Raw genomic sequence first — 13219 nt, 5'->3', positions numbered from 1 at the left:
TGATTTTCCTTCTCTGGGGACTACCTGCCTGCACATTCACTTTCTCACCGTCATCTTTTCATATATTTATTTATTTATTTAATCAATCCATACTATGACTGCCAACCAGTTTAGAACACCACTTTCAGACTTCCTGCTGATTTCAGTGGATATGTAGTCAGAATCTTGTTGACTCGTCTTCATTCACTTTTCACGTCTTAAACTCTGAAGTCTTTCTTTATCAATCTTTCTTCTACCTCCATGCCTATGTGCTGTCATGTCTTCAGTATCTCCTATTATTATAAACTACTACTATATATTATTATAAACTATTTAGTCAAATAGTTACTTGAAAATCTTCCTCATATTGTTCTGGACAAAAGGAACTAGTTTGTGGTGGATTTTGAGTGTTATTTCTCTTGTCTCTAAGCGTTATGTGGAATAACATTTCCTACTTTCACACAGGTAGGGAGAAGTCTTACTTTACCATCATGTAGTTAGACAGATTCCTCGAGCTCTACCCCAGACTGAAGTTTTGAGCCCAGGGTTTTCATAACTTTCTGTGGAATTATGTCCATAAATAAGTTTTTCTTTGCTGTCTTTCTCCTCTGCAGCTATTGGTCTTGTCTTTACCCTTACAATGCAGTCTTGTCACAGTGTTCATAAAAGTTTTTTTGTAACTTGTTCCAGCTTTTTAAATTTCTTTGACTGAATATTTGTTTTTAAAAATTTGTTCTTGACAACTTTCTCCTTTAACTCTCCTTCCACTCTTTTTTAACTCTCCTTTTCTCCTTTAACTCTTTTTCATCCTTCCCCTCACCCCTCTCCCTCCCCGCCTGTGTTTTGTAAGTGGATAGCAAAGTTTCATGAATCTTTTGGTCAACAGTCTGAAATAAAGTTGTTCTACCAAGTGAGAACATTAATTGAGTCTCATTTTGAGGAAAAAAAAAAAAATCATTACAGTTGTCATAGAATCATTAATATTTGGAATTGTAGTTTTGGGCTGAGTGTGCAGGGGAATGTGATGGAAAGATCTATGTTTTCTTTGTCCCTACCTTACCTTTCCTGTTTTTCTTATAGTCTGTTTACTGCTTATCTTTCTTTTGACACATGGTCCAGCCCTCCATGTGGTAAATTATTAGCCATGAACCTTATAAACAGCACTGGAAGAAGAACCATTTAGTTAACCATGACCAACAGTAACCATCAGTATTTAAACGATACCAGACTTATATCAGCAAGAGCTGATCTGAATTGAATCAGTTTGCTCTTTTAAAATAACTTTTATGGTTACTTCTGCATGCCTAGGTGAAGCTGTGACCTTGAAGTACTGGTCTTTATCTTGAACTTTGTGATTTAATCTCAGAAGGCATCAAAGAAATCCATTCTTATAGTGGTATCCTGTCCCTCTTGACATTATTTTCCTGATATTAGAATTTCCTGGCAGACTGTAGGCAATTGAGTTGGTTGCTCGGAAGTTGCTTCTGAGGCATAGTCCCATGGATTGATCTGGACTGTTGGTCAGTAGTATGTGACGTATTCCACTTGGTCAGTGTATAGCATCAAACTATGATTTGAGGACATCAAGTGTGTCTTCTTCCACGAAAAGGTAGATGTATCCTATACCTCTTATTGACGAGCTAGTTTTCAGGTATGTTTCAGGTATATTTAATTTCAGATTTGTAATGAAGATACAATATTTGGGTTTTGTTGGAATTTTAGGATTTGTGCATATTTGGAGGATGCGCACTCATATTTTTAGTCAAACAGTTATTTGAAAAGTGATCCCAAAGGGTTAATTTTGTATTAGTTTAAAAATGATTGCATTATTTGTTATTATTTTGTGAGGTAATAATGATATTACCTTTAAAAGATTGCAAAATAACATACAGTGTAAATATTTGGCTTATCGCATGTATTGGAGTGTGTGACTATAACTCATTAATTGAAAACAAATCTGTTCAGGAACATTATTTGGATATTAACAATGTAATGATGATATGACATAGATTTCATGAAAAACTATATTAGTCTATGTATATTTAATGAAGTATGCTATATTTTTCTTAGTATGAAAATCTCTTTATGGATGGACTGTAAATCAAAAGCTAAGTTAAAGTCTTGAAATACAACAGCCATATGTTGCCATGGTACTGTAAGTCAAGATAAATGTTAAAGATAATAATGGATATGCATAATCAGGTGTAGCACAACTGAACTAAGAACCTAATAGATTATTGAATCCCCCATGATTTTTATCACTTTTTCAGCGCTATTTTAAAATAGCACAACTCGGTTATAGTATAAATTTTGCTTCTGATATCCAGTAATTCTTATTTTAGGACTGTGATTAATGCTGCATGCACAGGGAGAGCTAATGAATGTCTAATAGTGTAATTTTTGTCCATGTCAGCTAATCATGTGCTCAGACTTTTTTTCTCTTTTTCTTTAAGGTGCAGTTAGTTAAGGATATTATACTAGTCTCAGACACACAATATCCCACTGATGATATTTCTTATTTGCCTAGTTGTGTATGATAACAGTTTCATGTCATTAAAGTATAAATTCTGTCTTGTCCCATGGATGGTAGCAAAGCCTAGTTTTGATCTGCAAGTTCCATTTTCTCAATCTTTTATGTAAGATAAATCTTTTATGTATGTTTTTTGTATTTCTGTTTTTGGCATTTGATCTATGCTAATATCTGCTTATCATTTAAAGAGGGTAAAATGCTCTCTAATTAGGTGGTTGGTAAAATTTTGGTACTTTGGCTTTCTGTGTTGTTGTTAGCCATGCATAAAATGCTTTCCTATTGATCAGTGTAGAATAGCCAGGGTTTAAACAGCTGACATCTGCTTACTTTAAAAAAAGAAAAAGAAAACAGAATAACAAACCATTTCAGCCTAATCTACCTCAAATGTGTGCATGTAAATGGAGGTCCATCTATTGACCTGCATTCTTTTCAGTTGTGGATTGGTCCACACGGTTTATGAAACCAGGAGGGCTGATTTGAAATGCAGATGTCGAGACAGTGAACTACACCCTCCCCTTTTTCCTTTGCTGTATCTGTCAGGGTGAAAAATGGCTTGCACAAGGGTCAGTCACCCATACTCACTTAATTACTTTCCTTGGACCTACAGAACTGTCGCAAGCTGTGGTGGATGCAGGCGCTATTCCTCTTTTAGTGCTCTGTATCCAGGAGCCAGAAATTGCTTTGAAAAGGATTGCTGCTTCAACTCTCAGTGATATTTCAAAGCATTCTCCAGAGTTAGCACAGACAGTAGTGGATGCAGGAGCTATCGCTCACTTAGCTCAGCTGATCCTGAACCCTGATGCTAAACTGAAGGTACCTTTTTAAAAATTATATTTTAAAATCTCCATTATACCAGTCATTACTTGATACTGAATCAAAACCACTGATGTGCATTTTTATTTAGGAAGCTCTTGTTTTGGGCATTAACAAAGTATAACTATGTAATTAGTGACAAAGGGTTCTGAATATAATCACAGATTTAGCTACTGGATTAAAAAAACTGCTGCTCTGTGAGGACCAGCTAAACTAATCTTTAAAGTAAACAGTATGATATTTTGTTCTAGAATTATGTAGTATATGAAGAATGCAACAGATATTTTTAATAGATAAAGCGCATGCAATTCTGTTACAAAAAGGTTTTGCATACTTGGGGTTATATTATAAACCAGTTAATATTAAATGTATTATTGTGTTTTAGAATGTACTATCTGATGTGAATAGCTCCTGTTGAAGGTTTAATCAGTAGAGTTTGACAAAAAATTGTTTCTTAATAAAATCTTTTTGTCTTACTCTAACAGAAAGAAGACAACATAAAAATGCCACTTTGAACAAATAGACAAAAATTCTTTAAGATCTGACAGATCAAACTTATGCAAATAAAGATATCTTCTTAGATTTCAGTAAATTTTAAATTACAGTTGTAAATGGTATATATATATTTCTTCTTTTTCTTTTTCTTTTTCTTTTTTAATACATAGCAAGCTTGTATGGGGTAAAACAAAGGAGAAACTTTTATTCAGGAACCAGTGAATGTTCTGTGCCATTATATTTGTTCATGAATTGACTCAGTGAATTGTAAAATAGCTGTAATTGTTTTCCCTATCCTGCTTTGTTTCCCTTGATGCAATAGATTTTTGTGTGCGGGAGGAGTGTGTGTTGTGGGATGTTTGTATACTATTGATTTTATAACAATTTTTATTTACTAGCGTCAGGTGCTGTCAGCTCTAAGCCAAATAGCAAAGCATTCAGTGGAACTTGCAGAGTTGGTGGTTGAAGCAGAAATTTTCCCAGTTGTGCTCACATGCCTGAAGGACTCGGATGAATATGTCAAGAAAAATGGTGCAACTTTAATTAGAGAGATAGTAAAGCACACGCCTGAGGTAAAACCTTGAAAATGCAAATACAAGGTCATATCATTAGATTTTACACTTTAAATAAAATACAGGATTATTCTGTCATTTGCTTTTCGAAAGGGAGGGCAAATAGCTGTTTGGCATGTTCACTGGAACAATATGGAAATGCTTGCTGATATTATGAGATGTGTATTGAATATGAATTGGGTTAGGAAACCGGGAATCATATAATGTATATCTAGCTACTTCATTCCATAAGATATGTTCACAGAGAGGGAGTTCTAGCCTGAGAGTATTGTCAGTCCTGGATATTAAAAATATCATGAGAAAAGCCTTACAAAAGTCATGATATCAGCTAATAAATAACAAGATCACCCTAGAACAGTAATAGATGCTGTATGTCTTTTTAAAAAAATCTTCTGGGATGCTGGGATCCCATTTTAATTATTTTTCCAATGACAATGAAGGTCATGTTATTATCTGTTATTTATTATTAAACTGATGGTAGTTTCTTTTATTAGCTTGAGTTTGTAATTTGGATCTCAGCATTTGCAGTGTTTTTGCCAGTAATTGATAAAGGAAGGTGGGGATTTTTGGCAAAGTCAATACAAAATAAAGAGGAAAACCAAATAGTTATAACTATGTTAATCTGTCAGACCATAGAGATAATTAAAAGGCTCTAAATAGGACTGGGATAAAATACTTGCGATATATTTGTGGAACACACTAATGCTGAGCGCTGTCATTTCAAAATCATGAGACTAGCTTAACAATTGGGAAGTGCTTAAGCATGAATTTTGTGGTGTTTCTTCAGCCTGCTAGTTTTTAAGCTGCTGGTGATTAAAGGTTGCAGTCTTGTCACATTTCCTGCTCTCTCTCTGTACATATGAGCAATGCAACTTCACTTTCTCAAAAAAGTGAAGACACTGTCATTATTAAAGGAGGGCACTGGAGTTGGAAGCTGGAGGCCAAATTTACAAGACTGCAGGTAAAGTCAGAAGAGCTGCTAGCGCAGGATTCTCTGTGCAAGGGAGTTGGCCATTCTAGCTGCAATTCAAAAGAGCTGTAGGAAGTATCTTGGTTACTCCCGATGGGAAGTCACAGTCCACGTTTGACTTCAGAGGACCATGATGTCTGTCCATCTCTGAGCAATGATATTCAAGCAACACGTGTTGCAGCAGACACAAATTGGCAAATGATATTTCTAGAGGAGCTGGCCGTGTCAGTCGTGAATGTTGTGGCTTTTGGATCTCAGTTGTCTTTATATGCACTAAAATTCATGTGAAGTGTCAGGATGTGGGGGGGCTGCAGCGGGGCCTGAGGGTCACAACACCAGGGAGTATGTCTGTGAGGAGCTCTGTGCATCCCAGCACACATGGCTGCACCCAGATGTAGGACTTGGTTGTCACTGGTTGCAGTTCACAATCATGTGAACAGTTTTTCTTAAGTTGTAACTTTAAATTTGTCTAGCTGTCTCATGAATAAAACAGTCCCCTTTTAAAGGGTCTAAGGCAAAGGTGTATTTCATGTCCGTAGAAATAAACTGGATTGGGAATCCACATGCCTCAGTTTTGTTAATTTAATTTTGACTTTAAAGAATGTATTTGTTTTGCTTTGGAATCTTTGGGAAAAATGGGATATACCTAACAAGACAGAAGAAAATAATCATAATATGAATTTTTAAATTCCTGTGCATTGTTGATATACATATTCTACTGCTGTCCCTCTAGGGATATGAAAAATGATAACTTTTGGAAAGAAACATGTTGTATAACTTGATTATCATATACGAGCTAAGCCGTTTAATTAACATTCTGGGGCAAACTCCATTGCCCATCGAGTGTGTTCCCTGGACACTTGCCTCAGAGTACCATAATGTGGCAGAATGGTGTAGTCCAAGTTGTTTTTGTGTGTACATGACAGTTGTCTTTGGCTTCATGCCTCAGTGGGGGAATCCAGAAAGGCTTTTATGACACAGAGGTTATCTACAATGAAGGTGAAAGAAGTGAGCCTTTTCCCCTGTCCTGCACAGTATGATGTTGGCTTGGGAATAAGTAGATACTGGTATGAAGGAGTATCTGGCTCAGTAGGAGCATTTTCAAGGGATTCATATATTAGGCTGTCATTTGCATGTTTCTTTGGTGTGTACTAATGGAGTTGAGAATATGTCATTCCATGCTATACGGCATCAAGAATTCAGAGTCTTGATTACCTTGCAGTAAAGTCAATCAAAAATAGAGCTGCAGAGCAACCTCATTCCTGAGAATTTCATGCTGCACTTAGTGCCCAACAGTCTGTATGATACATCGCTCTTACTCCAGCTTTGTTTTGTAAATCAGGAGCAATACATTTAAAGACTTCTCTAATGTAGTTTGTTATGCCTGTTGATACTTCACAGTATCTAATCTCTTCCATTTATCTTTTCAGCTTTCACAGCTTATAGTAAATGCAGGTGGAGTTGCCGCTGTGATTGATTGTATTGGCAGCAGCAGAGGGACTGTCAGGCTGCCTGGCATCATGATGCTTGGTTATGTAGCAGCTCATTCGGAGAACCTGTCAATGGCAGTGATTGTCTCCAAGGTTAGCTATCACTTTGTTGTCTTCCTATAATTCTTCAGTGGTATTCTGAGAAAGAGATACAAATTAACATAGGCAGAGAATGTATTTTGTGACAGAATTATATCCTCGCTGTTGATGAATGCACTTTTTCCTAATATTGCTGCTTGCAATGTCTGAAATTGTATAGTAACCTGATCAAAGTGTGTCTTTATGAAGTTGAACCTTTTATAAAATGTCTTGGATTAGTTTATGAGCACCCGTTTGTATTACAGTACATGATTTTCTGTGTTGCAATTGCATGGGTACAGAAAATAAGCCAGTGAATTTCTATGGTCTGTTTCCTCTTAAAATGAATGTTTGTGGCTACATCAAAACCCTTTTTGAAGCAAGAATATTTAATGACACGTTCCTCATTGCACTAGCATGACTCTGCTAGTACCACTAGAATAGTCTTGCTATAGAAATCTTAAGACTTGAAAAGACCTCAGTTTCTAATGTAGTATGGTTTGATTCGGTTGTGCAAGTGGCATTTCAAATGAGATAAGCTATACATTTTCAGGTTTTAATAAATGGGCAGTGATATAGAAGGGAGGGAATTTCCAATATTCTCAATTGGTGAAATTAGTGCCTGACATAATACTCGTATGTGAATAATGCTAACTAATGACAGGAGGAGGTAATTTCACTGAGCATTGTTGGCCCATTTTTACACCATGTCAGTCATTTTAAAATATACTGTGTGAGTGGAAACAATGAAACAATAAAAATGGAGAAACAGAAATGTCTTCTAGTAGGAATGCTCCGGCAGGGGGATTGGACTAGATGATCTTTTGAAGTCCCTTCCAATCTCTAACATACTGTGATACTGTGTGATACTGTGAATGCAAGTTTAAAATGGAAATTGCCACAACATAACATCAATAAGGATGCAGGGAAGGTAGGAATGATCAAACAATGCTCTTCTGCATTTGAAAACTGAAGAAATAGACTTTTTTTTCCTTGTCCTCTCTGGAGGCTTTTCTTCTCTGAATGTTTCTGGCTGTTCACTTTCAGGGGTGCCTACAGCAAATACACTCCTGCTGTTGAGGGCTTAATGTTAAGTGGGTTGAATCCAGGGTTAAGTTAATGAGGAAGAACCTAAGTGACAAATTTTTGAAGAGTAATAATGTTTGCTGCCATAACTGAATAGGAGTGCAGTAAGAGGTTTTGTAGAGATTTGTGCACACTGTCATGAAGTTAAATATTTTAATGAATGAGCCACAAAAGAAACTGAAATAAACCCAAAGCCCAGTAAAAAAAAAACCATAAAAATTGCCTCAGGGGAAACTAAGCTTGTAGAGTGGTACGTGGTGTTGAGGGCAGAACATGGTAAACTGGAACCATTTGAAAGAAATGCACTGTGGCAAACATACATGCAGTTGCATATCTACAATGTTATGATGTAAAGTGGTAGCTCCATTCTGTGGTACTGTGTTCTGCAAAGGATGAATTTTGAAAAATTAATTTTGGGGTCATACTGGACAAACACTTCATTGTGGTCTTCTGCTGCAGTGCAGTGGCAAAAACCTGAAAGGATGACAGTTAGTCCTGTGTGGCGTTAAAGAACAGAAGATAGAGTATTAATGGAAAGAGAAGTTAATCTGTCTGTAATACCAGTACATATAGTTCTGATGACTGTGTTTTAAAAGGCTCTTGAAAAAAAAAAAAAACTGAAGAGTGTGCCGAAAAGACTAAAAAATGAACCATGGGGTGGAGAAAAAGATTTTCGAGTTAGAGGTTTAGTAGCCTCGCCTTACCTAAAGTAGCATTAAATGATTCTTACTGAAGTATTCTGGCATAAAATAGCAGCAGCTCCAAAATCCTTTGGAGAAAGGATAAAGACTGTGACCCTAAATCAGAAGGACTTCAGTAACAGCTGGATGTGAGTGAGAGATTCTCCATCTCTTATTGTGTTCAAAGCAATAATTGAAACCTTTTTGGAAGTGATAGGATGAGTCAAACACGAACTACTGGATTCAAGAAGAGATTGATAAACTGAAATATAGTGCTGTGGATTAAAAATTAAAAAAGACTCGATGATTGCGCCCTTCTGATCTTAAATTGCTTTCACAGATTCATAAACACTCAAATTCTTTTAATTTCAGTCTGACAACACTGAAGCCTTTACTTTTAGTACAGACTGAATTGTGTCATATGTTCCTTTTATCCCTTAAATTTGTGTATTAGCTCAAACTGCCTTCTGACTTAGAACATTGAATCTGTTTCTCTCTTTAACTAGATTTATTAAGATTTATTAAAAATTCTTGCTAGACATGATGTTATAAAATATATGACACCACTAGCATCCATTCACTTATAATTTATTTTAGAAGAAGAATGTAAGTAGAAAAACATTTTCTAACAGTCTCTATCAGTTTCAAGTTGTCCCTCCCTGGTGTGGCTTTGTAAAGGTTGTGCTTTTGATTGATGCTGCAGGGAATACCACCACTGTGTGCCTGCTTGATAGAAGAACAAGAAGATCATATTAAGGCAGCAGCTGCCTGGGCCTTGGGACAGATTGGAAGACATACTCCTGAGCATGCATGTGCTGTTGCAGTAGCAAATGTGCTACCCATACTGCTTTCTATATATATGGACACACGCAGTTCAGAAGATCTTCAAATAAAAGCAAGTATATTTGTAACATCTGCAGTGAGATATTTACTGTAATCAACAGGTAGATGTGCTACTAAATTGTATGTGCTTTTATTGATGTTCATCGAGTCATGGATTTGCTGGATGTAGGTGTCCAAAGGCTGTATGTTATTTATTAGGACTGGTTGGTCCTAATGGCTCCATGCATATAGTGCATATCAAATCATGCGGTACAGCCACAGCAGTCTGGTCCCTCATTTTCTTCCCAGTTTAGATCAGAGCTGCATCCGCCCATAAATGATGTAATTTCTTGTGACTAGTTTCTAAGTATCTACTTTTTTTTAGAAGTATAAGCTCTTGTACAAAATATTATAGTCCTTGTAGTAGACTTGCTTATGTTTTGATTATTATAATGAAACTGTAGCAAACACTCAAAGTTCTGCTCTTGAAAGCATGCAGTTGTTGATGCTTAGGGCCTTCCTTCTGTGGGAGCTAGTAGAGTTGCAGTTCGGTAAAGTGTTTTTTTGAGCAACAGAAAGTGAACTAACTGAAGAGTATGTGACAGGATTAAAGAACATAATATGACAGGATATAGTCTCCCATGTTGTACTATTCTGTACATTCCATTGAAGTATAACTTTCAAGATCTGTTACATAACTTTTGTATAGTCATTTTCAGTGGTCACCAGAATATCAAGGCCAAATGAGCTGTACGATCTAAGCCTACTCAAAAAGGTCATTATGCTTGTAGCAGTCAACATTGAGTCTGTTTTCAGAAACTAAGCCCTAAAGTACAACTGTTTCACTCTCTTTTTCTCTCCCGCCTGGACAGCAGTCCACATTGCTGTCCTAGGCCGGCAGACTCTCCTAGTAAGCTACTTCTAAAACACAATCTTTTAAAATGTGTTTTGATTTAGCTTCCTTATTATATTACCACACTTCAATTACTTAAAGGGTCTGCTCCTGCTTCCATTGTAGTCAAAGAAAAATTGCCATTACTTTGACCGTAGATAACATAATAAGAATATGATGTACTGTAGGTTTTGAGGTTTAATAAACCTAAGTAAAAAATTGATTCTTCAGTAAGTGACCTGGTAGGTATCATAGTGTCTATTCAGAAAATGCTTTTTGAGAATTCTGATCAATTTGCTTTTTTTGTTTTGGATCAGACTTCAGAAATTATTGTTGTTTTCATTCATGTCTTACTAGAGGAAATTTATTTTGCATTTCAATAGACTAAAAGAGCCTTAAAGAACATCCTTCAGAAATGCACGTATCTTCCAGCACTTGAACAATTGCTGCATGATGCTCCTCCCAATATTATAAAACATATTGTTGGACAGTTTAGTAAGGTAAGAAAAGGCTCTGCTTGATAAGTAATATGTTAATTGTTTTCTGTTTAGCAAGGAAGCTATTTTTCCAAAGATGAAGACTCTCTAAAGGTCTCAGTTGTTTTCTCAGGATCCTCAAGCATACCCTGCAGCAGCAGTTTGCAGCATCCCATTCTTTTGTCTGACAAAGCTGGATACTGTTTCATCTGGAACCTGCCATAATGTATCCTAAGACTGGGAAAACAGTTGCTTACAAGCAAAGTGTTTGGTTTTTTTTTCTTCCTTGCCTCTTGAGATTAAGTGGAATATTAACTCACGTACAAATATTTTCACTGAGCCAATGTATCACATAAATCCCAGTCACATCTGTTTTCGATAAAGTACAAGCTGTCTGTACAGGAATGACTTAAGTTAGGTATTTTACACTAATCTAGAGTATAAAGGCTTCACTACTTTTATCCTTGTTAATTTTCAGTTTCAATTAAGTAAGTGTAAAAATTCCAAATCTCTCTTATTCCTCTCAAAATTTGAAACTGTTTGGTGTTAATAACATACTGCTCAAACAATATTTGAGCACAGCATGTAAAAAGTAATACAATTTGATAAATATATTTCAAATTATTTAAATAACTGCTAACTAGTTAGGAGATTCCCTGTGTCTGCAGTGTTCACCAGCTGTTGAGAATCCTGCTCATCTATAGTCTGTCTCTTGTACAACACTCTGCAGTGTAATATGTTAGTAGGAGATACCAGGCTCTCTTGGTGAAATGGTCTTTCTGGAAATGGCCAAGTAAAACACTCTTGGTACTTAGTTCTGATTGTCACAGATCTGGAAGCATTACTGTTTGGAGTGCAGATTCCTGATTACATCGCCACACTTAAGTTTGTTCTGTCATCTTACTAAATCTATACAAAGACTGGAGATTTGCACAGAATTCAGTGCCTTTTGCTTCTGTGTGCTGACTGGAGCTATTAATGATCTGAGTGCATAGTAATTGGTCAAATTATATTTGAATGTTGTTTGCTGTTGAAGTAGTTTTATAGCCTTCATATTAGCTGATGCTTTGTTTTGTTTTTTATTTCTTCTCCTATGCTGCATTAAGCAAACTATACTTGTCTGGCATTTATTTTTCTGAAGTATACATTTAAAATTAATTTCTCTGCAGTAAAAGCATTTTTCTCTCGTCTACCATAGTTTGGAAATTTCCTATTCTTAGAGCTGTGGTGTATTACTTATTTGGGCTTATTTATTTTATATCACGGTAAAAGCCTTATTTCTGACCTGTGCTTCAGAGTGGGATGCTCTCCATTCTTGTGCTGGACTGTGTCATTTAAGCATTATCATTTTCAGGGTCTGTGCAATTCTGTGCTCTCAGGTTGGGCAGAGGGGAGGGACTGTCTCAGAGGTGCTGTCTGCTTTAGGGCCTCTTCCAAAAGAGTTTTCTGCTGTCTTACCCAGCCTGGGAGTCACAGTGTGGAGGAGGAAGGCAGGGAAAGGGCCATATCCTGTTGTCTTGCTAGTTCCTCCTTGGCACTTCTTGTTGTGGGAGATAGGTGAAAATAGCTGTCTTCAGTTCTACAAGGAAATGATCACAGTTGTTCATGACACTTATACAGAGCATATAATAAGAAGTCTCTGTGTTGCCTTGATTTTTCTTTACCTGTCTGTTGATTTCTTTACCTGTTGATTTCTTTGCTTGTCTGTCTGCTTACAGGGATCAGAGAAATGAAGGCTGTTTGCCTATATGTATGGCAGAAATCTCATCTTTCTTTTCCTTCATCTTTTTATGATCTTTTTCCTCCTTCAAATCTCTTCTTTTACACTGAGATACTATTAAATTTATAGCTTGATTTGTCTGACCAGTGTGAAGGCTTACAAAGTGCTTTTGTCCCCATAGTATGTAACTCTCGGAGTTGTTTTTAAACCCATCTGGTTTTGTTGTAGATGCAGCTGATGGTCTTGCATTATCTCTCTGGGTTGTTTTTTTTCCCTTTTTAAAAAGTATTTTTGCAGTCCTGTGGGCCTGTGGACTACATGCTGTCATTCTCCCTTGCCTGGCCCAGCCCCCACCTCCTTCCCTCCCTCCTCTCCTGTCCTCTGGACAGAGCTGTATATTGGCATCACTCGGAGCGCAGAATGTATTGTCTGATCCTTTCTGCTTCTCATCCCCTTTGGCTGCAGAAACTTAACATTTCTGCTTTGTGTGTGTGTGTATTTGTAAAAGGCTTCCATGGCTACACAGTGTGTTGTAGGATTTTAATATCTAGGAATTTAATAGCAGCATGTAATGCTTTAAGGCTGCATTGTTCACTTGCAACGATTCTCAGTATTG

The 13219-nt window shown here is 36.6% G+C and overlaps 1 protein-coding gene across 3 annotated transcripts in view; it reads left to right on the top strand.

The window, feature by feature from the left end:
* The window catches only part of SPAG6 (sperm associated antigen 6), a 38128-nt gene that overhangs the window by 19087 nt on the left and 5822 nt on the right, over positions 1 to 13219 (top strand). For all 3 annotated transcript variants that reach the window (XM_061468264.1, XM_061468263.1, XM_061468266.1), the window contains exons 5-9: positions 3117 to 3322; positions 4216 to 4389; positions 6790 to 6942; positions 9397 to 9588; positions 10791 to 10907. In XM_061468264.1, the coding sequence (XP_061324248.1) occupies positions 3117 to 3322; positions 4216 to 4389; positions 6790 to 6942; positions 9397 to 9588; positions 10791 to 10907 (842 nt within the window). The remainder of the gene's footprint in view (positions 1 to 3116; positions 3323 to 4215; positions 4390 to 6789; positions 6943 to 9396; positions 9589 to 10790; positions 10908 to 13219) is intronic.

The sequence above is a fragment of the Pezoporus flaviventris genome, unplaced genomic scaffold (assembly GCF_033815535.1).
Source record: "Pezoporus flaviventris isolate CSIRO_AGI_PZ_B2104156 unplaced genomic scaffold, CSIRO_AGI_Pfla_v1 ptg000047l, whole genome shotgun sequence".
NCBI classification, from domain to species: domain Eukaryota; kingdom Metazoa; phylum Chordata; class Aves; order Psittaciformes; family Psittacidae; genus Pezoporus; species Pezoporus flaviventris.
Note: the sequence above shows the minus strand (reverse complement) of the source record. Positions and strands in the feature narration are given on the sequence as shown.